Raw genomic sequence first — 25,201 nt, forward strand, 5'->3', positions numbered from 1 at the left:
ACTGGCTTCAGATTTTCAGACATAGAGAGAAGAGTATTTATGGATACAGAAATTTAGCCACCCCCTGTCTGATTTCAAGCGACCGCAGCCTGCCATTACTTGTATCATCTCTCAAAGTATTTTCAGGAGAAACCCTCAAGCAATACCTGGAAAGATGCTGGAAAATTGCCAATGGTGAGGCATCACCAGTTGAAGTAAATGGAATGATTTTACATACCGGCTTCAGTCATTTCATGAAAGACGGCAAAGAATATTGCCGCAAATATTACAGGAAAGAACAGAAATGGTTTGCGATGAACTTATTCCGTCTGCTTGCAGGAGTTCGCCTCTTATCAGAGTACCGGCGATTATTGTTTTCCGTTTGTGTTGTACTACGAGCTGAACGTTATACAGCGTTGTGCCAACTCCACACAAAATCAATCCTCGATACTGCGTTCCAACGAAAAAAGACTGTTGAAGATGAAAAGATTGACAACTGCGACGAAGAGGTCAGTGGATGTGACAGTTCTGCCTCGACAGTTAAACCTCAAACATCAAGGTACACAGAAGAAGAAGCACTTATGCAGGAAACATCAAGTTTTACTGCATTAAATCAACGTGTCGATGACAAAGCCAGAGAAGCTCTACAGAATGAAGAAAATTTAGATGAAGCCATTGATCCTACACTTAAGGCAAATAAATTCAGAGGGGTACAACTCATAGAGAAGATGTTAAAATATTTACTTCCGACAGTTCCCATTTGGTCCAATATAATGCTCGGTGACCTTACTCGACATTCGCCATCATACATTAATGCAAATTACGACAGTAACAGATACTTCATACGCAATCCGCCGAGGACGCAAGGTTATATGGAGTCATGGAACAAAATTTTCAAGACGACAACACTGGCAAATTACAGACTCCGACTTGATGAAGTGGTGCAAAGAATGTATGTCGGAATTCAAGCACAACAACGCAAATTCGTTCTCCAACACCGGGTAAAGAAACGAAGGAAGGCGGGGAAAAAAGTCACCACATTAGTGCAAGAAAAGTGGAAAAGGAGCCGTAGAGAAACGAGAGATGAAATGAAGTCGAGATCTGAAGCTGGGGTCATCAAAAGAATGGAAACGGAACTAGAAAAGCAGCAGGGAAAGGGAATGAAAGATGCTGCGCGTATGGTGACAACAAATGAGCAGCAAGGAGAAACCAATCGAAAAGAAAAAGACAGATCACAAAAACTGTCTAGAAAACGGCTTTATGAACTGCATGAAATCCCCAGTGCTGATCAAACAAAGTGCAGAAAAAAGCTCGATCTGGAAAAACATGAAACTCCACATGCAACCCTCGGTGAAAGACCAGCAAAGACATTAAAGGAGACATCAGAAAACGCAAGCCCAACAATCAACGATGACGAGAGCTCAGCAAATAATGACGGATGTGACAAATATGAATCGTTGTTACGAAACTCATGGCTGAATGATGAGGTAATTAACGATCAGCTTGATTTCCTTCAGACCAAAGTTGCAGATTTCAATGTTTTTATCTGCAACTCATTTCACATGAGCTCAGGAATTCCTGCTAATGTACAAGCTCGTAAATGGTACAGAAGCCAGAGACTTGTTGATTGCACATGGGTTCTCCTCCCAGTCAATAAGAATGGATTGCACTGGATCCTGTTAGCGGCAAACTTAGTAACTAAATCTCTTTATTTCCTCGATCCACTCCAAAACTGTACGTCAAGTGATGAAATGAAGCGTTTCAGGTGTTTCATTTCAAATAGAGCCTCATTAGAAGGAAAGCCGGTCGAATGTCAGAAATGGCCAGTTAAGATGACATCTGAGTGTAACTTTCCATTTCAGACGACAAGTAACGACTGTGGACTTTATGTCCTTCTTTACGCCAAATCATTATTATTTGGAGGAAAGATGAATCCATTTGTTGATATTCCGATGGAAAGGGATTGTATTTACAACAATTTACATGACTTCGATATGAACAGACCATAGCATAACCATTAAGAGCAAAGTAATGGTTTTACACTCCTTGACGGCAGACGGAACTCAATAAGAGACAAAATATGAATACGACCATGTGGCATCAATATTTATTTGTTCGTAGAGGATCAGCGATATCTCAACAAGTATATTTCAAGTACAGCATGAAAGTAGAGATTGTGTTGAACTTTGTGATGAAAAAATCAAAGAAAACGTGCATCTTATATCATATCGAGTATCCATTACTTAATTGAACTGTATTTGCCCCGTAAAGGATTTCAGCTTATTTTCTTCTTTGAGCTAATTGAATTGGATGCCGAAAAACGTATATGGTCAAACAGCATCTCATACATATTTTCGCAACAAGTATATATTTCAACTGAAGCATTACAGCGGGCATTGTGTTGAACTTCGCAATGAAAAATCACAAAAAAGGTACATGTAAAATTACATGGATTATAGACTTTTTAGCTAACACGGATTTGTCGTCGTAAACGATTTTAGTTTTTCCTGATAATAAAAACAAGCTAATTTTACTGGTAGCTGAAAGGAGTCTACGTTCCAGCAGCAGCAGAAATACATATATTTATTTTGTCTGGGAGTAGCAGCAATCTCTCAACAAGTATTTATTTGAACTACGGCATGAAAATAGGGATTGTGTTTAACTTTGTGATGAAATATCACTGATTACCAATTATTGACTTTACATGGAATTTTCGTCATGAAGGACTTGAGCTTATTTTTTTTTGTGAATTTTAGATTTGATGTCGAAAGGAGTCTATGGTCAAGCAGGAGCACATACATATTTATATTATTGTTGGATCAGTATTCGCTCAACAAGTGTTTTCAACTATAGCATGACAGCGGGGATTGTGTAGAACCTTGTTGTTAAATAACACATAATACGTGCATTTGGTAATACATTGATTACCCATTATTAACTGTAACGGTATTAGCGACTTAAGCGTTCCAGCTTATTATCTGTGAATTTATCACACAAACCAACTCAATTGATAACAAAAGGCGTCTATGGTTAAGAGAAAGCACGTTTATATTTATTTCTCTTGGTGGAGCAGCAATCTCTGAACATGTATATTTAAACTACAGCACGACAGCGGGGATTGTGTTGAACTTTGTGATGAAATATCACAGAAAACATGCATCAATTATCACATTGATTACCCATTATTTACTTTAAATGGAATTTTTGTCATGAAGGACTTCAGCTTCTATTCCTGTGAATTTTAGATTTGATGTCGAAAGAAGTCTAGGTCAAGCAGGAGCACATACATATTTATATTATTGTTGGATCAGTATTCGCTCAACAAGTGTTTTTCAACTATAGCATGACAGCGGGGATTGTGTAGAACCTTGTTGTTAAATAAGACATAATACGTGCATTTGGTAATACATTGATTACCCATTATTAACTGTAACGGTATTAGCGACTTAAGCGTTTCAGCTTATTATCTGTGAATTTATCACACAAACCAACTCAATTGATGACGAAAGGAGTCTATGGCCAAGAGAAAGCACGTTTATATTTATTTCTCTTGGTGGAGCATTTATATTATTGTTGGATCAGTATTCGCTCAACAAGTGTTTTTCAACTATAGCATGACAGCGGGGATTGTGTAGAACCTTGTTGTTAAATATCAAATAATACGTGCATTTGGTAATACATTGATTACCCATTATTAACTGTAACGGTATTAGCGACTTAAGCGTTTCAGCTTATTATCTGTGAACTTATCACACAAACCAACCCAATTGATGACAAAAGGCGTCTATGGTTAAGAGAAAGCACGTTTATATTTATTTCTCTTGGTGGAGCAGCAATCTCTGAACATGTATATTTAAACTACAGCACGACAGCGGGGATTGTGTTGAACTTTGTGATGAAATATCACAGAAAACATGCATCAATTATAACATTGATTACCCATTATTTACTTTAAATGGAATTTTTGTCATGAAGGACTTCAGCTTCTATTCCTGTGAATTTTAGATTTGATGTCGAAAGAAGTCTATGGTCAAGCAGGAGCACATACATATTTATATTATTGTTGGATCAGTATTCGCTCAACAAGTGTTTTTTAACTATAGCATGACAGCGGGGATTGTGTAGAACCTTGTTGTTAAATATCACATAATACGTGCATTTGGTAATACATTGATTACCATTATTAACTGTAACGGTATTAGCGACTTAAGCGTTTCAGCTTATTATCTGTGAATTTATCACACAAACCAACTCAATTGATGACGAAAGGAGTCTATGGTCAAGAGAAAGCACGTTTATATTTATTTCTCTTGGTGGAGCAGCAATCTCTGAACATGTATATTTAAACTACAGCACGACAGCGGGGATTGTGTTGAACTTTGTGATGAAATATCACAGAAAACATGCATCAATTATAACATTGATTACCCATTATTTACTTTAAATGGAATTTTTGTCATGAAGGACTTCAGCTTCTATTCCTGTGAATTTTAGATTTGATGTCGAAAGAAGTCTAGGTCAAGCAGGAGCACATACATATTTATATTATTGTTGGATCAGTATTCGCTCAACAAGTGTTTTTCAACTATAGCATGACAGCGGGGATTGTGTAGAACCTTGTTGTTAAATAAGACATAATACGTGCATTTGGTAATACATTGATTACCCATTATTAACTGTAACGGTATTAGCGACTTAAGCGTTTCAGCTTATTATCTGTGAATTTATCACACAAACCAACTCAATTGATGACGAAAGGAGTCTATGGCCAAGAGAAAGCACGTTTATATTTATTTCTCTTGGTGGAGCATTTATATTATTGTTGGATCAGTATTCGCTCAACAAGTGTTTTTCAACTATAGCATGACAGCGGGGATTGTGTAGAACCTTGTTGTTAAATAAGACATAATACGTGCATTTGGTAATACATTGATTACCCATTATTAACTGTAACGGTATTAGCGACTTAAGCGTTTCAGCTTATTATCTGTGAACTTATCACACAAACCAACCCAATTGATGACAAAAGGCGTCTATGGTTAAGAGAAAGCACGTTTATATTTATTTCTCTTGGTGGAGCAGCAATCTCTGAACATGTATATTTAAACTACAGCACGACAGCGGGGATTGTGTTGAACTTTGTGATGAAATATCACAGAAAACATGCATCAATTATAACATTGATTACCCATTATTTACTTTAAATGGAATTTTTGTCATGAAGGACTTCAGCTTCTATTCCTGTGAATTTTAGATTTGATGTCGAAAGAAGTCTATGGTCAAGCAGGAGCACATACATATTTATATTATTGTTGGATCAGTATTCGCTCAACAAGTGTTTTTTAACTATAGCATGACAGCGGGGATTGTGTAGAACCTTGTTGTTAAATATCACATAATACGTGCATTTGGTAATACATTGATTACCATTATTAACTGTAACGGTATTAGCGACTTAAGCGTTTCAGCTTATTATCTGTGAATTTATCACACAAACCAACTCAATTGATGACGAAAGGAGTCTATGGTCAAGAGAAAGCACGTTTATATTTATTTCTCTTGGTGGAGCAGCAATCTCTGAACATGTATATTTAAACTACAGCACGACAGCGGGGATTGTGTTGGACTTTGTGATGAAATATCACAGAAAACATGCATCAATTATAACATTGATTACCCATTATTTACTTTAAATGGAATTTTTGTCATGAAGGACTTCAGCTTCTATTCCTGTGAATTTTAGATTTGATGTCGAAAGAAGTCTAGGTCAAGCAGGAGCACATACATATTTATATTATTGTTGGATCAGTATTCGCTCAACAAGTGTTTTTCAACTATAGCATGACAGCGGGGATTGTGTAGAACCTTGTTGTTAAATAAGACATAATACGTGCATTTGGTAATACATTGATTACCCATTATTAACTGTAACGGTATTAGCGACTTAAGCGTTTCAGCTTATTATCTGTGAATTTATCACACAAACCAACTCAATTGATGACGAAAGGAGTCTATGGCCAAGAGAAAGCACGTTTATATTTATTTCTCTTGGTGGAGCATTTATATTATTGTTGGATCAGTATTCGCTCAACAAGTGTTTTTCAACTATAGCATGACAGCGGGGATTGTGTAGAACCTTGTTGTTAAATATCAAATAATACGTGCATTTGGTAATACATTGATTACCCATTATTAACTGTAACGGTATTAGCGACTTAAGCGTTTCAGCTTATTATCTGTGAACTTATCACACAAACCAACCCAATTGATGACAAAAGGCGTCTATGGTTAAGAGAAAGCACGTTTATATTTATTTCTCTTGGTGGAGCAGCAATCTCTGAACATGTATATTTAAACTACAGCACGACAGCGGGGATTGTGTTGAACTTTGTGATGAAATATCACAGAAAACATGCATCAATTATAACATTGATTACCCATTATTTACTTTAAATGGAATTTTTGTCATGAAGGACTTCAGCTTCTATTCCTGTGAATTTTAGATTTGATGTCGAAAGAAGTCTATGGTCAAGCAGGAGCACATACATATTTATATTATTGTTGGATCAGTATTCGCTCAACAAGTGTTTTTTAACTATAGCATGACAGCGGGGATTGTGTAGAACCTTGTTGTTAAATATCACATAATACGTGCATTTGGTAATACATTGATTACCATTATTAACTGTAACGGTATTAGCGACTTAAGCGTTTCAGCTTATTATCTGTGAATTTATCACACAAACCAACTCAATTGATGACGAAAGGAGTCTATGGTCAAGAGAAAGCAAGTTTATATTTATTTCTCTTGGTGGAGCAGCAATCTCTGAACATGTATATTTAAACTACAGCACGACAGCGGGGATTGTGTTGGACTTTGTGATGAAATATCACAGAAAACATGCATCAATTATCACATTGATTACCCATTATTGACTTTAAATGGAATATTTGCCAGGAAGGACTTGAGCTTCTCTTTTTCTGTGAATTTTGTTTGATGACGAAAGAAGTCTATGGTCAAGCAGCAGCACATTCATATTTACATTATTGTTGGATCAGTATTCGCTCAACAAGTGTTTTTCAACTATAGCATGACAGCGGGGATTGTGTAGAACCTTGTTGTTAAATAACACATAATGCGTGCATTTGGTAATACATTGATTACCCATTATAAACTGTAACGGTATTAGCGACTTAAGCGTTTCAGCTTATTATCTGTGAATTTATCACACAAACCAACTCAATTGATGACAAAAGGCGTCTATGGTTAAGAGAAAGCACGTTTATATTTATTTCTCTTGGTGGAGCAGCAATCTCTGAACATGTATATTTAAACTACAGCACGACAGCGGGGATTGTGTCGAACTTTGTGATGAAATATCACAGAAAACAAGCATCAATTATCACATTGATTACCCATTATTGACTTTAAATGGAATTTTTGTCATGAAGGACTTGGGCTTCTTTTTTTTTGTGAATTTTAGATTTGCTGTCGAAAGAAGTCTATGGTCAAGCAGCAGCACATTCATATTTACATTATTGTTGGATCAGTATTCGCTCAACAAGTGTTTTTCAACTATAGCATGACAGCGGGGATTGTGTAGAACCTTGTTGTTAAATAAGACATAATACGTGCATTTGGTAATACATTGATTACCCACTATTAACTGTAACGGTATTAGCGACTTAAGCGTTTCAGCTTATTATCTGTGAATTTATCACACAATTCAACTCAATTGATGACGAAAGGAGTCTATGTTCAAGAGAAAGCACGTTTATATTTATTTCTCTTGGTGGAGCAGCAATCTCTGAACATGTATATTTAAACTACAGCACGACAGCGGGGATTGTGTTGAACTTTGTGATGAAATATCACAGAAAACAAGCATCAATTATAATATTGATTACCCATTATTGACTTTACATGGAATTTTTGCCATGAAGGACTTGAGCTTCTTTTTTTTGTGAATTTTTTATTTGATGACGAAAGAAGTTTATGGTCAAGCAGGAGCACATACATATTTATATTATTGTTGGATCAGTATTCGCTCAACAAGTGTTTTCAACTATAGCATGACAGCGGGGATTGTGTAGAACCTTGTTGTTAAATAACACATACTACGTGCATTTGGTAATATATTGATTACCCATTATTAACTGTAACGGTATTAGCGACTTAAGCGTTTCAGCTTATTATCTGTGAATTTATCACACAATTCAACTCAATTGATGACGAAAGGAGTCTATGTTCAAGAGAAAGCACGTTTATATTTATTTCTCTTGGTGGAGCAGCAATCTCTGAACATGTATATTTAAACTACAGCACGACAGCGGGGATTGTGTTGAACTTTGTGATGAAATATCACAGAAAACAAGCATCAATTATCACATTGATTACCCATTATTGACTTTACATGGAATTTTTGCCATGAAGGACTTGAGCTTCTTTTTTTTTTTGAATTTTTATTTGATGACGAAAGAAGTCTATGGTCAAGCAGCAGCACATACATATTTATATTATTGTTGGATCAGTATTCGCTCAACAAGTGTTTTTCAACTATAGCATGCCAGCGGGGATTGTGTAGAACCTTGTTGTTACATAACACATAATACGTGCATTTGGTAATATATTGATTACCCATTATTAACTGTAACGGTATTAGCGACTTAAGCGTTTCAGCTTATTATCTGTGAATTTATCACACAATTCAACTCAATTGATGACGAAAGGAGTCTATGTTCAAGAGAAAGCACGTTTATATTTATTTCTCTTGGTGGAGCAGCAATCTCTGAACATGTATATTTAAACTACAGCACGACAGCGGGGATTGTGTTGAACTTTGTGATGAAATATCACAGAAAACAAGCATCAATTATCACATTGATTACCCATTATTGACTTTACATGGAATTTTTGCCATGAAGGACTTGAGCTTCTTTTTTTTTTTGAATTTTTATTTGATGACGAAAGAAGTCTATGGTCAAGCAGCAGCACATACATATTTATATTATTGTTGGATCAGTATTCGCTCAACAAGTGTTTTTCAACTATAGCATGCCAGCGGGGATTGTGTAGAACCTTGTTGTTACATAACACATAATACGTGCATTTGGTAATATATTGATTACCCATTATTAACTGTAACGGTATTAGCGACTTAAGCGTTTCAGCTTATTATCTGTGAATTTATCACACAATTCAACTCAATTGATGACGAAAGGAGTCTATGTTCAAGAGAAAGCACGTTTATATTTATTTCTCTTGGTGGAGCAGCAATCTCTGAACATGTATATTTAAACTACAGCACGACAGCGGGGATTGTGTTGAACTTTGTGATGAAATATCACAGAAAACAAGCATCAATTATAATATTGATTACCCATTATTGACTTTACATGGAATTTTTGCCATGAAGGACTTGAGCTTCTTTTTTTTTTTGAATTTTTATTTGATGACGAAAGAAGTCTATGGTCAAGCAGCAGCACATACATATTTATATTATTGTTGGATCAGTATTCGCTCAACAAGTGTTTTTCAACTATAGCATGCCAGCGGGGATTGTGTAGAACCTTGTTGTTACATAACACATAATACGTGCATTTGGTAATATATTGATTACCCATTAATAACTGTAACGGTATTAGCGACTTAAGCGTTTCAGCTTATTAATTCATCACACAAACCAACTCAATTGATGACGAAAGGAATCTATGGTCAAGAGAAAGTACGTTTATATTTATTTCTCTTGGTGGAGCAGCAATCTCTGAACATGTATATTTAAACTACAGCACGACAGCGGGGATTGTGTTGGACTTTTTGATGAAACTCACAGAATACGAGAATCTGCTTATTTATTGATTATTCATAAATAACTTAAAAGGATATTGCGTAATAAAGGATTTGAGCATTTGTTCTGTGAATTTATAATATAAACAAACTCAATTTGATGACAAAAGGAGCCGATGGTCAAGCAGATCCTATATTTATTTTGTCTGGGAGGAGCAGCAATCTCTCAACTGCAGGTTTATTTAATGGCCAGATATCGTGATTTATGGTGGGAGTCGTACAAACGGTACAATTAATTCAGTGCGGTTATTGGGCTACCAAGCTCGGAAAACCGTTGCCGGAAAGTTTCGATAGACGATGTGCGTAGGATATTGTACACACTAGTGTATACGCCGTGTGTACCCATCTAAGCACCACTAGACCTAAACAGTATGTGCACTATCGTGTAGTATGTTCAATCTACACTAGCCGTTATAGCTATGGAGAGTGATGGAGTGGGTGCACCTAGCTCCTCCTAAACGACCAAGACTCCAAGAGGAAGACCTCCGAGCGATAATCCTCCAGCAAAACGTGCCTATAGTCTCGATCGGGCAAAACGGGAGGGCACAAGAGTGTACCTTTTAGATTCGTTTCCTTCTTGGATACAACGAAAGAACAAATTGAAATTTCATCTGAAGATGGTGGAGCTGGAAAGAAGAAGTCGCATACAGAGTTTGCCAACCACTTACTGAAACATCAGAGAGACAGACCGTGTCGTTTATGTAAAAGGTAAGATATCTTTTTGACACATAACCACATAATTAGGCAAGTGCAAATTCAAAACAGTAAGCAGTGGTCCCCCTTGCAAACCCCTTAAGTGTCTAGTCACGTTTAGTTGGTAATAAGGATTTATGGCACTATTAGTCTTTTGTAGGTGACCTAGGCAACCTTTAAAGTCATAAAGTGAAACGATTTATACTGTCTTTCCCAAATTGTAATTCAACAGTGCGGAAACACCGTAACCGTGTATACTCGTGTAGACAATTATGTTCATTAAACAACACCGTACACTCGCAGCTGTCGAAAATAAAGCTAACATACTGCACGTTCAGCACCGTTGGTGCTGAACGTGTATGCTAACTTCAATTTGGTCTAATCACGTTACAAAACGAATGAGCGGCTGAATGTGCGGCTCACTTGACTCTGGTTCTGTGAACAGGTAACAAATTTTGCTAGCAGACGATAACCCTCACCTTTCGCGCTCTACCGGAAGTGATAGATGGGGAAACCCACAGAAAGTTCTACGGGGAAATCCCATAACAGAGCTTTGCGTATGCGTACCTAGTACCGCTATCGAATCATGAAATACTGTACATGCTGCACTGTTTTGACTGTAGCTGCATTCATGAGTAAGCCTAGTGTTGTATCATCCCAAAGCTCTGTCCAAACAAGGTTGGTTTAAAGATGAAGTTTTGTCACTGTTACCAACTTCCTCCCACTTGTCATGAACGTAGGATTATATAGGCTCTGTGAAGGCTAGGCCTATGCTAGGACTTTACATGAAGCTTAACTTAGCCTAATGTTAGTAATACTAATACTACTATAAGTACTACTACTAGTATCATGGTGGGCTCATAATTGACGCACTTAAGGATTTGATCTATGATATCTATCAAGGAAAAATCCAAATTACTCAACTGTATGTGTTTTTCATATGTGTAGTTCCTCAGAAATGTTCTGATCTCAAAATATTTAAGGTTCACAGACTTATGCACCGTACAATTGAGCAGAATTTACCACAAAATGTCTGCCGTGTCAAGTTCTTTCATACACCTAAATTGACACATTCGTCGATAAGCTAACTGTAGTGTAGGCCTTATTATACATCCATTGACTTTAGATGCTGTTTGCTATGCTCTGAGCCTCTAAGCTCAGGTCCCAGAGAGTAGTGTTATCATATTGAGAAAAATTTGAGGTAATGTTGGGTATTTTTAGGGTGTAAGATTTCCAAATGGCCAAAAAGCGTGCAAAACTGGGGGGAGGGTGTTAAAAGCTTAAAAAATACCACAATTTGGTCAGCAAATTCCTCAAATGGATTCAAACTCATGAAATATGTAATTCTGCTTGGCTGCAAAAAGTTTAGGTGGCCTGCTGTATCGTTGCTAGTAATAATTTAAGGTGCGTCAATTACGGGGGTGCGTCAATTATGAAGCCTTTACTATACTAGTAGTAGTATACTAGTTCTAAACTTTTAAGTTGTACTGTAGTGCTCTGACCAGTCCAACATTAAATAAATGAAAAGGCCTAATGACATGATAACTTACAAGTGTAAAGGTAAGACTAAGAGGGACTGACGTTTTGATCCTAGCAGGATCTTCTTCAGAGGCTGAATTCAGCCACAGGCTCTTTAGTGGACATGCAGTTTGCTAGGTAACAGCTTTGTTTTATTTTGGCGGCATTACTTATTAATGATTTAGCCAAACAGCTACATTAAGTTGGTTAAAAGTCAGCTGGGTTAGACCTGGCCCTCAAACTGCTATCCTTCACAGCTGGCCAGATACTAGTGGTTTGTCTGGCAAAAAGTAACAGTCATTTTTGCTCTAGTTTTGTACACCTTTCTTGAAATTTATACTTAGCATGTACAGTAGATGCAGCTTAGTGCATAGGCTTAGTTAAATAAAAAATCAATGGTCATGACACACGGCAAACTTCAAAGCATATGTGCAAACAGCTTTATTTGCAGTCACCCTTGCACAGCTTCATTGTCACAGGTTTCAGTGTCATCCAAGTACAGGCTAATGCACACAGACAATAAGTGAAGGAGATTAACAAAGCAAAAAGTTCATTCTTTGAAAAGGTAAAGTTTGCAAGAGGTTTAAAAGGAGTTCACATATAATAGGACCTGTTTAGCCCCCAAGTCAAATGTCTTGCCCCTGCCCCCTTCCCTCCCCCAATGAAATTGATGGGCAACACAAATATTGGACGAAAATTACAAAATGCATTAAAAGGCTTAGTTAAATCAGTTCACGGTTGACATTAATCCATAATTGATTGGAATTCTCAACTAATACCAGGTTAAACTATAATCCTATTATTTTGTTTTCCATCATCGCTACAAGGTCCCCATGCCCCCCCCCCCCCTCACCACACAATGAGATTACCTGCTGCCGTGCTTGTTATTTCATGTGTATGTTTATAACTGTATACCATTGTTATATTGTTACTTGGAAGCTGCAGCATGAGATATTACGTAATTTCAACATCACATGTGTGTAATCGCACAGACTGATCAGTCGCTAGGATACGCCTAAGGGAAAAATTGTTTTATGTAATATACAGTCTTATGCCAATAAATGTAATAAAACCTGTGGCGCAGGACAGACAGTTTTGCAGTGGCTGAAAGAATGAAGCCTAAATCGATGAAACTGAGCTTCATATACAAATTTATTTAAATCATAATTATAGTGAATCTTAGACAATCAGATAGCCTACACAGTACTGTTAAAAGAATAGTCCAGACCAAAATGAGAACTTTAGAAAAAAACAATTGAAAGGGCAAAAAATGGAATCCAATTTAAAAATCCCAGCGCTATTGCATTATTTATCCAAAGTCTAACTTTGAAAGAATGAATCCACCAAATATGAAGAAATATATACATAGGCTTTTGCAGACAAAGTGTGAATGATACATTTGTAAACAGTATGAGAACAGCACACAGGGTTATCATCTAAGAGCTTAATGAATTTCTCCAAGCAAGCATGTAGCCCGGGGGGGGGGGGGGGGGTAAGTAAAAGGCTTGTAGATATTTTGTTTCTCACTTTACATGTAAAGTTTCAAAAGAGCCTGCCTCTTCTATTCTACATCTCCTCACCATGCAGACTGCCTTCCTCAACATGTGCAACCATATTTTATTAGAAAAAGAGAATTCTATAAATACAAAGAAAAGAAGCGGATCCTATCTCATCTCATCTCTCATCTGTCTCCTTCTTGCCCAGAGGCAAATAAGGCCTCAAGAGAGCGTCTCCATTTATCTCAGTTGGCAGCTGCGTTTCTGGCCTCATTCCAGGATCGCCAACCAGCCCTCTCTCTCTCTTTATCTACTGTCCTGCGCCATGTTGTTTTTGGTCGCCCTCTCTTTCGCCCTCTCTTTCTCCTGCCCTCTGGTGCCCAAGTCATGCTGACGACTAATTATGATACAAGATACCATGTGACTCTCCCATTGGTCCATTTGCCTCAGTATGAAATTTAGCCATGTGTTAGACCAAGGAACCTCTTCGTTTGTACTTGTTTTTGCATGACCTACAGACAATTAATCCAGTTTCATCATAGGAAACAAATAGGCACAGCTCAGCATTAAAGGCTAATAAAATAACAAATTGCTTATGTGTAGGCAATATGTGACATAGGAAGGTCCCTCAATGAGGATATTACCATTGTTCGAGGACTAAATATGATAATACATTCATCTCCTCTGTCCTTTCCCACCACCAATTGTGCAGCTCTCAAGTAGCATATATATGGCCTATATGCTAATGATAATACCCGCCTAGGCCCTAGCCTTAATAAGAGTCTACATTTCCAAGTACTATAGATCTATTAACCTAATTGTTATTATTAAAACCTCAAATTTTCAACAATTTTATCCATAAAATTTGTAGTTGCAAGTTTCTCACAAAAATTTGTGCCCAAATACTTTAGGAAACAGCTAGGGCTAACGATAGGTGTAAGTTATGCTGAAATATCTTCTTAAGGAGCCTATAGGCTAGGGTTAAAGATACAAGATCACGGTGGCGATTTTGTTTCAACATCGTTGCCAGACTCCTTGTAAAGCCTTTGAAATTTGCTGCGTTTCCTTATCATGGATTTTCTACTGTTGTGAGTACAAGAACCCCATTGAAATTGGTAGAGGTCAAAGGTAACATGAGGTCAAGGTCTGAAACCTATTAAACATGATAACTCCAAATTAAAGCTACAATTAATCTGTGAATTCTCCAATGCTATGATTTTGTAATTTGATCAAATTCAGCTTAGTTTTGTGAAGGGGCTCTATACTGTAGGTCTTCAACAAACACACAGTCATCCCGGAAATGAAATATGCTTTGGCCAGTTCAAAAGTCTTGCTTTGAACTGCACTCAACTGCTCTTATAAGTTTTCACCCTCTGATAGGCCATCAGCTGAAGCTCAAAATGTGGCTGTAAAATCAGTTTCGTTCCAGCAACACCGGGTCTAGATTTTTAATGCATTTTGGGGTAGTTTAATGCATCACAAACATTATATCAAAAGTTCTCCAAAAAATTTCCTGCAGTATTTTTGTAAGAAACCCTTGAAATTGGGTATGTTATGTAGACGTTACGTGCGACGATGCTATGTATTAGGCACACATGTGCTAACGTTAGATTTGGTACAGTGGTGCATACATACCACTATATGTTAAATTACGACTGATATATTTTTTTTTGTATAATAGTTGGGTCAGGGTTACAAGAATGGTGGAAGAGGATTCTGGTCTAAAGGTCAGTGAGGGTTGTTTTCAGGCATTACAAGTTGTGCCCCCCCCCCCTCCATTTTCGTCAAAATGGTAAAAAATCACATTTTCAACTTTGAAATATGAAATACAATTTTTGCACATTATAACTTAAGGGTTTTAATTATAAAAATGTACCACTTTTAATAAACTCAGATATAATGCTTTGTAATAAATCAAATATTTTTAGATTTTCCCCCTATGTTATGAATGCATTTCGTCTGTGCATGTATGCGTAAATATACACATATAATGAAAAGTTCCTCTCCATAATTGTTACACTCCCCATCCAAACTGTTTTACAAATGCGACCCCCTCCCCCTCTACTTTACATGTAGCTAAATCCCTAGTTACAATGAGATGTACCAATGCCCCAAGACCAGTGAGCTATTTCTTTTGTATAAATCAATATATAAGTTGGCACACTAAGACGTCATGGCATATCGTAGATGTGAAATAAAGTTATAGTCGGTATATATCCGTTACCTTAGTACTCTTTCTACAGTCTCCTGCAAAACTAGGTACTTTCTCCTTATTATTTAAACGACATGTTTATAATTCGTATTCCTACAAAAAGAGTTTCCAAGGGAGTTAACACATAAAAGAAAAGATCGACAAGGTTTCGAATGGCATTTTGAATAATAATAGTTCTATATTCTACAAATAATATGAATAATAAAGGTGAATGGTACAAATAAGTGAATAACGAAGACAGTTAACTTAAGCCCCAGATATAAAGAAATAATGTATCTATTAAGACTGGGTCGATACACTCAATGGTATAGTAGAGCTGGGCCTTTGCGATGATTCAAGATACAGGTTCTTCATCAAAAGGCGCGGCGCGGAATTAATAAGTGATTAAAAGTTCATCCAAGGACAGTTGTACTAGTCTTAACAGTATCCACTTCAATTCACTGCATGGAAGTCAGATATGGTATGGAAAAGGGAAAGTCTATTCCATAGTAGAGGTGAAGATAATTAGATGAAATAAAAGTCACTAAAGACTTGAATATCCTTCAGTCAAAACTTGAACAGATGCACAGAACATAATAACAATATGAATAAAACAGGTAACGAAATGTTACGGCAAACAATAAAGAACCGTGATATTGGAACAGGGTCAGGGGCGATGGTTCCCCAACAACAGTATATAAACCTTTGACTGGTTTCAGGACGCGCTATTTGCGTCATCGTCATCAGTAAATGTAGTTGTGAATATGCAAGAGGTAAAGCATGCCCATAACACCCTCCTCCCCCCTCCCATCCCCTCTAAAAAAAAAGTGTGATTTGAAGAAAATGTGGATATTTATCAAAGGTGTCTGGTAGGTAGGGTAATCTACGTAAAACTACTAATAGCTAAAATGAATATATGAATAAGATCATGTTTACTGGTTCCTTTAAACTCTGGGGTACAAAACAATGACAACATGACTTTGAAAAAGTTAACCCTCTTTACAAACTTCAAACTTGATTAAAATTTCAGACTAAGATATCGAGATTTAACACCATCACAGTTCATCCTCCAAATCATCTTCCCCTGCATCAACAATCTCAACATCTTCTTGGAAGTTGCTGCAATTTCTATATTTACATAGGTCTGTACACGGTAGTTGTGCATTCATTCAGGAACATCTTCCTTTAAGACATTTGCCGACTCTACAGCTACTGCTGACAAACTGAAGCAAAACATCTGGGTCAGGTGGCTTCGTCATCCAAGTGATTATAAGGTCATCATTTTCAAGTTTACATCCATGTCCCTCTGGTGAGAGTGCATCAATCCTTGGCTGCAATGCCCTACTGTGAATAGCAGCCTGGTTGGTGCAGCGCTTAACATGCTGGATCAGAGCATCTTTTGTTGGTGGTAAACTCTGCTCTGAGGAGGAGATGAACAGAACACCTTGTACCATGAAATTGGATATTTTTGAGTCTCACATTTTATGATGGGGTACCAATATAATTACAATTCAGCTAGAAATATGTTGCAAATTTCTTTAATAATTTCAATGGAAAGATTAACCTGATATTGCATCTCAAAGCGTTTAGAGAATTTTTTAATTTTCCTTGGGGGAGGACCCCCATATTCCAAAAGTCCTAGATCCACCCCTGAACACTCAATGAACCACACATTGAAGAGAGTACTTTACCTTTCAAGATCTGTATGTCTTCCTTGTCAAGAATTGTATCTAGTTTCTTCAACATAGAGAGTGGTACCTCACTTCAATGGCAACACGGTCTTTTCCTCTAATATTCATAAAATCTGGGCTCATCTTTTTCCGCTCTGCTGCTTGTCGAAGCAATACCTTAATAAAATGAAATAAAAAAAGCAAATTGTTTTGCATTTTCTGTTGATCAAAATGTAAGTTTGAACAAATAAGAACTAAGACAATTTTATTTATATACCATGTGATCTGCTCATCTTCTATGGACAAACAAAGACACATTCAAATTTTGCAAACCAGTGTCATGCAAAAAGGAATTAAAACAGGCTTTTTTTGACAGTACAGTACATTATCTCTTAATGTTATGGTTTAAATTATACAATGGTAGATTATATCTGTTACTAATAATAAAGGAGACAGATACTTGTTCATTTTGGTAAAGCTAGACAGGCTGACCATAAGACCTTGCAAACCTAACCTTATTGCACCTTTGTTACACTTATTTTTCTAACTAATATAATATCTCTATCATTCAAATAAAGGGCCACAGTAAGAAAACTATGAAGCCTGTATTTAACACTTAGGCTAGTGCCCCAGATGGAGAATTTGAAACAAATTTCCGTTCCTACCACCTTATAACAAAACAAATCTGATGACCATGCCACTAAGTAATTATATTATGTTCAGGTCCAACACTGTGCCCTTTGACTTGGATTCTATCCCTTAAGAGCTACTGATCTTGCATTATGCAACTTCTCTTAACACTTCAACTATGCCACAGAAGTACAAGTAGAGTCGTGTAGTATGCTTAGGCTTACCTCCATCGAAAGTCTCTGCCTGCTGCAGCTTGTCCCGTTTGCAACGCCTAGTAATGTATTGTTTCTTTTCCCACATATAATAAATTGAACAGGCAATACACCAGAGCTTCTGCTTGGTTTCCTCGATCTTTTCCGTCAATTCTTCGTTTAAAATCATATGGGGTCTCCTCTGGAACTGTCCGTTTTCTTGCAGCAATGTGCTTGCTATCAATGAACCGCCTGTAACACTTATCGTGGAACCCCATCATACTATGCTGTTGAACACACGCTTGATCGTAGTAGGCCATGGAGTAATCAGTAGTACGGCGATATCACCGTCTCCGCCGCTGAGATTAAGCCAATCTTTAGCGCAGGAAGTAACTTTATTCCATCGTTTATTCGTCAGTGCCTTGAATGCTTCAAATTTTTCAGATTCAATGTGCACTGAGCACTGTAGATTTCCGTGTGTCGGAGACTGACTAGCGCCCGTGGGAGCCGCCATGTTTGTTGTTTTCTACAAAGATTGCACACAGAACTCATGGCTCATTGGACAATTCATATCACATGGTACAGATATCTCACTGGCGCACAACTTTTGAACGTAAAACGGCAGGTTTCTTAACATACGCAATAAAAAATATAGTTCGATCTTTCGAGCGGAATTGCAAAAAAACTGCAGGAAAGTACATGGAGAACTTTTGGATCATTAATCTTAGTTAATTTATGTATTCAATGCTGTAGAGAAATTTTAGACCCGCAGTTGCTGGAACGAAACAAGCGAATTTCGACCTTCAGCTGATGGCCTATGAGCTTTAAAGCAGCATTTTGCGTCCTTTTCTATGGTTTTTCTCAACCTCACTGACTCCACTATGCCATAACGACATACACTAGCTTATCTATTTATATTTTACTTCAAATGGTGGCATAAAAGTCGAAAAATTTGCAACTTTCAACTTTGTTGTTCTCCAAGATATTTTCCGTTGGGATCCCAATAAACCTCGCCCATAATATGAATATTTAAACACTACGAACGTCATTGACAAATACGTAATATAACACCATGCTTGATTTGTGTACAGTCTATATGGCAGTTGTACCAGGGAGTTGCATAACAACTCCCTGGTTGTACCAACGCAAAGTCTTGAATCTATTTTTAGCAACGGCTCATACCTAAACCTGCATCTCTGATTGGTTGAATTCAAACTAGTGGATTTGGGGGAACTGAATGCGATTAATTTTGTATGTGGAATTTGTCGTGGACACTCTTCTCATTATCTGCAAATATCCTTAATTACTTGCCAATTAACGTTGTTGGCAGGGAAAAACTTGGCTAATATCTTAGTTTGCTGTTTTGTGATTGATATGTAAAGAACTCGATGGACATGTCAAAAAAGTAGAAAACGGCGACCAAACGCAAAATGCTGCTTTAAAGGGTCGACAGGTTATCTCAAATGGTGCAAAAATTTGCCATTTTCACTGCGATTTATACTACATGATTGTTGCTTTGGCAGTACGTTGTGAAACAATTTCACAGTGTGTAAACAATGTCATGTAACTCTCATTCATTAAAAACAATTATTTAAGGGATTTTGTTTAGCTCAAATTGGTAAAACAAAAATGTCCTTCTATTCATACATGTATGAGTCTATATTTCACATAAGAAGTCTGTTGTTTCTGGATATTGAAACATTTTGGAATAATAATTCTATACTGTAAGATCCTTACCAGTGAAAGAAATGGTTGATGTCAACACAGGAGTGCTACAAATAAGAGCTGGAAACTCTGATCTTTTCCTGATATCAATTTATTCATAGACAAATTTAACTCGCTTGCTCTTCATTAGTCGGATACGATAGAATTTCCAGCACATTGTATTGCAAGGAACCACAGAGCCAACTGGCTTACTGGTTAAGTAATTGTTTTCAGTCATTTGTCTATGTTCTTAGTGTTTTGTTCTTACTAATGCTTTCATTTGTACAACTTTGTTGGCTGTGTAGTAATGATTTGACATGCTGTGTGTTTAATTTGTGTAGTTTGTTTCTCTCCACTTCAATTTTGATTTCAATTTCAACTTACAGCCTAGATTTGACAGTTGGTTGATTTAGCACTATATATTTAATATTTTGTTTGCCTTTGCTATGATTACCAACGATATATTTTATGATCATTACAACAACAGTATTTTATCAAGCTATAGCCTACTGTATATTCTGTAAATGTGGTTTGTGGTAGCTGCATGAAAGCAGCATTCATGCATGTAAATTTGTCAGATGCAAACATCTTTAGGAAATGTGTTAGAAACAGTAATGCAATTGTTTAAAACATTTACATCAGCTTTGGTATAAAGGTGTTTATTGGGAGTATTGTAAAACTTCATATGTCTGGATCTTACAAACATGTGATAGCATTACCATTTATTCATAGAAGTTTTTTCACAGATCATGTGCCAGGGAATTATTTAAAATTCAAACTTCATAAGTGAAAGTTATGTTTTGTGAAAATACCTTTGGTTTTGTCAAATTCTGTCTCCAAAAAGTGTCATACATCTTTGCAGTTGTGTATCAATATGCCCATTTTGCATAGCATTTTGTTTTGCATTATTGCATTAATTATTCCCTGTGTGTCATACTGTTTGTTTGTTTATAATATATAAATCTCAAGAAAAACATGTGGGATTGTCATGGTTTTCTTGCAAATGCCTGATGTTCAGTACATGAGCCCTACTGCTTTTTATGAATCTAGGTCGAACTATTTCAAGTTAACCATACTAACTTGAAATCATTGCATATCAGTTGGCCAAGATGTTAATGTGTTTGTATAATATATCAGATGATCTAGTTATAGAAACATGATGAACAACTTATGACCGCATAAGTGTCTTTGAATACAGCTGGTCATTCATTTGATGTCTTCAATACCTCAAATTTTCATTCTTTTTTAATTTACCACATGTTTTTGCAACATTATATATAACTTCCTCTTGTCTGTTTGTACAGGAATGAACGAAAATGCTGAAACTAAGTAAATCCGTAGTCCTTGTGACCAGCAGAGGATTTGCTAGAAGGAAGATTATTGAGGAAACAATTTACAGAGAGCTGTGGAGAAACCTCAGAAATAGGTACTGGAAAGCAGAATTTAAGATACCACCGTATGATCACACTTGTCAGGTAGGAGACCCTGTGCTACGAGGTCATGCTAGCCGTGTCCAGGTGCAGAGCATCAAGGGAAAAGACATTCAAAATTTAGTAAAGACGATGGTCAAGGTTATGAGAAAAACTGGTGGGGTTGGGCTAGCTGCTCCTCAGATCGGTGTTGGGAAACAGGTTATTATCGCCGAGTTTACGAAAAAGCACGCTAAAGTATGGACGGAAGAAAAATTTGCAGCAAGGGAAGCTTTATTGTTTCCTTTGAAGGTGTTTATCAATCCTGAATTGAAGGTGTTGGACTCAAGGCAGATTACCCTCCCCGAGGGCTGCCTTTCTATCAAGGGATTCTATGCCAATGTTCCAAGAGCTTACAAAGTGGAAATATCAGGTAGGTCCTAATACTTAAATCATCTTTGTACAATTAAATGATGAGTTTAGGCAGAATTTAGACTTGACAATTCATAATCCAAGAAAGTAATGTTTCTATAATAACTATTCTGGCTTTCAAGATAATTTATACACCTATTATGCAAAGTTCCTGGAATACTCCTTCAATGCTAAAGTGATGATGACATAAGGCCCTCAGATCAGTAAACACTCTGCATACTATCATGCGCCCCCCCCCGCCCCCCCCCCCAAAAAATTATATAAATTATTTGTTGATATTCATGCTAAAAGTAAATGATATAGTGCCTTTTATATTTACAGCATATATTTACAGACTAATATGCCAAATAAAAAAATAAAAATGTGTTTGGTTTTTATTCAATTATTTATGAGCTCTTCTGTCTCCAGGTCCTGATGTCGCAGAGGGTACTACTGTATATTTCTCATGTATTATCCTTCGTGAAGCTAATTTGTGAGACCACAATTAAGTTCTACAAATTGTATGAAATTAATGCCATTTATAACTATGATTATCAGTTGGTGTTATTGTTGCAAGTCAATTGATAAGACCATTATACATAATTCTAGGCCTTTCATGATACATGTAGAGTTTTGGCTAGATATGGGATGTATGTGTATACATAATGAAAGTATCTCAGAGTTCTCATGACTGGACCAATTTACCATTGTGATTCTGTGTTCTTCATTAGCATGCACAAATCTCAAGAAACAACAAGTTTGGAGGGTATGAAGACTCTCTTCTGTTGCTACAGTAGGAAATAGGGTTTAGTAACACATTCAAGGAAACTGACAAAGCACATCAGATATATACTGACTTTCAGAGCACAAATTTTGATCATTAATCATCTATTGACATAATATTCCTAGTGAATCGATATTCCATGCTTTGGACCTTCAATTTTGAGCCCATTTGGATAGTTTTTTAGTTAACTATGAAGTTAGCAAAATCTCTCTTTAGACTACCTTGTAGCCTTAACAAGAATAAATTGTATACTATTGCTCCAGGTCAGCTGCAGGCATCTTCTTTTTTTGTATGCAGGATACAATGAGCATGCTGAGCATGTGACATGGACAGCACATGGGTACTCTGCTCGGATTCTCCAGCATGAAGTGGATCATCTTCGTGGTAATTTGTTTATTGACATCATGGATACCAAGACATTCGGTGATGAACTCTGGCCCAGATGGAATTTGAGGTGACAATTGCAAGTGCAGCTTGAAAGTTGTACGTATGGAAACGTGATGGAACCGGTGTGTGGTTACAGTGATATCTTCAGATCAAGGAGAGGATCAACAAAACATCAATTTGGAAAGCTGTTTTCAGTACAAACAGAACTGGGCCCCCAAGGAAGTATGTAAACTCACTACATACTGTATCTATTATCTGAGCTTCTGCTGTGTTTGCTTGGCAATGGGAACCGAAATGTGGTTAAACTTTGGGGATTTCATATATGGCAAACCAATACTTTTACACTACAAAACTCCATAATATGCATTTCTCTTCAGGCAGTTCATTATAATTGCCAACAAATTCCAGAGTCGCCCAAGGCTTTTGTGCCAATATTTCGTCATGTTTTTACAGATTAATTGAATTGACTGTCAACATGCATGCCTTTGTCAGTCCTATTTTAGTAACAACTGGTTTTTAGCTTTCAGACCAGAACGGCCAGTGATTTCTTGGCATAGAGGGAGGGAGGAATATTTTGTCACCACGGTTAAATTGCTCTCATTTGCTCAATTAAAATGGTTGAAATGAAATCTGGTGAAAGTGTATAGTTTATAGTGGCAGTGAAATGAGTCATCTTTATTGTTTCAAAGTTATTTGAGGTCACAAGAATGTGTTCGTGATCATCCCCAAAAATGCTTATTCTTAGTGTTTTGTTGTTCTTTTATAATTTGTTTTATATGTGTACACCAAGTTGAGTATTGTGAATGCCTTCATACTGACCTGTGACCAGTAACAGCTGTTCATGGATTTTGGAGATCCTTTCTCAGAAAAGCTGGTTATTTTTGTGCCATGATGGTGGGTTTGTCTTAAAATTGTCTTCTAGGAAACTGTAAAAATGTATGAAAGTGTTGTCATGCAATGTTATTACAACTTTCATATCATTCATATGCCAAATGACATCCCATATGAACTCACAGATCCCTAGCTATTCATAGCTAAAAGTCAAAGTAAGGCCATATTAAAACACACATTTCAGTGAAAGATAGCAAAATGAAAGTTGTGGTGAGATAATTGAAACCTCTTACAATCAACTTATATGTTCACTCAGTCAGTACATCTGTTTGTCTGCATTAACATTTACATACCTGCCAACTCTTGCGGATTTATCCATCGTCTCAAGGTAGGATCTCCAAATTTTAAATGCAAAACTCTAAAAAACGTGTAAAACTCTATAAAGTAGATTGACATGGGTTTGTGGTTAACAATAATTTTGTTTTGCTTTTAGGGTGTTTTGTAAAATCTCTAGGTTTCTGGCTCCAATTTGCTTGTCTTTTGGGAAAATCAATAGGAAGATCTACATTTAGCAAACCTTGTTTGTTTTTTATTCCTTGCTGAAGGCAGAAGGAATCTATGCGATGCTGATGGCTTGTGTGTTGTGTGTGATACTTACTCGTAAACACTCTAACTTCAGAAGGATAACTTGCGTACTTTTGATATTTGGTATGTAGGTTCCCCATAGGTAGAACTGGTTTGGGATTGTTGTTGGTATTGGTCAAAGGTCATTTGAGGTCAGCATGGGTCAAAGTCTGAAAAAATTCACACAATATTTCAAGAAATAGAAGTTGCAGGAAGTTCAAACTTGGTGTGTAGCTTGACGTTTGTGAGTAGACAATTTGTAGCGTTTTCATGAATGTCAGAGGTCAACAGAGGAAGAAAAAGTGTGAAAAATTTTTTAAGTATATATGATCCCTCAAGAAGGTCACCTTTGCAGTCCTTATATTTGGCATGTGGATTTCTTGTAATTAGTTCAGCAAACCCTATTGTATGTGGTGGAGGTCGAAGTCATTTGGGCTCAGTAGTGGGCAAAATGTGAATAATCAAAAGTGCCATATCTCCAGAACCAGAACATGAAAGGAGCTCGTATATGCATGATATGATAGTATAGTTTGTACACAATTTGATGTATATCAGGGTTAATTTAAGGTTACCAAGTGTCAAAACTTGAACCACTATGTACTGTATACAATATTTCCAGATAGAAAACTGCACTAGCTGGCAAACTCAATTATTTCTTTGATTCATGGCTTTTCTGTGTCACTAACTGTCATAGGATATGACCTTTTCTCTTTTAAGTCGCTGAGAGGGTTTTCTACTTCCACTAATGAATGTTATCTGTTATCAACTTTCAGAAGGGTAATACCTTTGCAATGATCAACTTTACTGGAACTCATGATTGATGTTCTGGTACTTGA

The 25,201-nt window shown here is 36.7% G+C and overlaps 2 protein-coding genes and 1 long non-coding RNA gene across 6 annotated transcripts in view; 1 reads left to right on the forward strand and 2 right to left on the reverse strand.

Annotated features, from left to right (window-relative positions):
- The window catches only part of LOC139962947 (uncharacterized protein C18orf63-like), a 70,686-nt gene extending 59,094 nt beyond the window's left edge, over positions 1-11,592 (reverse strand). The window contains exon 1 of one of the 2 annotated variants that reach the window (XM_071963383.1): positions 11,444-11,592. Coding sequence is in view for 1 of the 2 variants with exons in the window: in XM_071963369.1 (XP_071819470.1) it covers positions 10,999-11,063 (65 nt within the window). In the remaining variant the exon portion in view is untranslated. Of the gene's footprint in view, positions 1-10,998; positions 11,128-11,443 lie in introns of those variants that run through there. The other variant, XM_071963369.1, reaches the window with a different exon arrangement.
- LOC139962979 (peptide deformylase, mitochondrial-like) lies at positions 11,059-25,014 on the forward strand. Of its 2 annotated transcripts, none has more exons than XM_071963419.1 (3): positions 11,059-11,197; positions 21,224-21,761; positions 22,821-25,014. In XM_071963419.1, the coding sequence occupies exons 2-3, from the start codon at positions 21,236-21,238 to the stop codon at positions 22,979-22,981; spliced, it is 687 nt and encodes a 228-aa protein (XP_071819520.1). In that variant the 5' UTR covers positions 11,059-11,197; positions 21,224-21,235; the 3' UTR covers positions 22,982-25,014. The 2 variants fall into 2 exon arrangements, with proteins under 2 accessions (XP_071819520.1, XP_071819528.1); XM_071963427.1 differs by lacking the exon at positions 11,059-11,197 and adding an exon at positions 11,939-12,079.
- Positions 15,506-19,038, reverse strand: LOC139962988 (uncharacterized). Of its 2 annotated transcripts, none has more exons than XR_011791432.1 (3): positions 18,249-19,038; positions 17,416-17,571; positions 15,506-17,139 (listed from the first exon to the last, which is right to left on the reverse strand). It is a non-coding gene; the product is annotated as an uncharacterized lncRNA (long non-coding RNA). The 2 variants fall into 2 exon arrangements; XR_011791421.1 differs by having other exon boundaries at positions 15,506-17,144.
- Positions 25,015-25,201: the final 187 nt, after the last annotated feature.

Source organism: Apostichopus japonicus, chromosome 3 (assembly GCF_037975245.1).
Source record: "Apostichopus japonicus isolate 1M-3 chromosome 3, ASM3797524v1, whole genome shotgun sequence".
Classification (NCBI taxonomy): Eukaryota; Metazoa; Echinodermata; class Holothuroidea; order Aspidochirotida; family Stichopodidae; genus Apostichopus; species Apostichopus japonicus.

Bases quoted from the DNA above. Each gene is read 5' to 3' on its own strand.
- LOC139962979 (XM_071963419.1), top strand. From the start codon at position 21,236: ATGCTGAAACTAAGTAAATCCGTAGTCCTTGTGACCAGCAGAGGATTT. The intron at 21,762-22,820 runs GTAGGTCCTAAT...TTTTGTATGCAG, and splicing joins TTACAAAGTGGAAATATCAG to GATACAATGAGCATGCTGAG.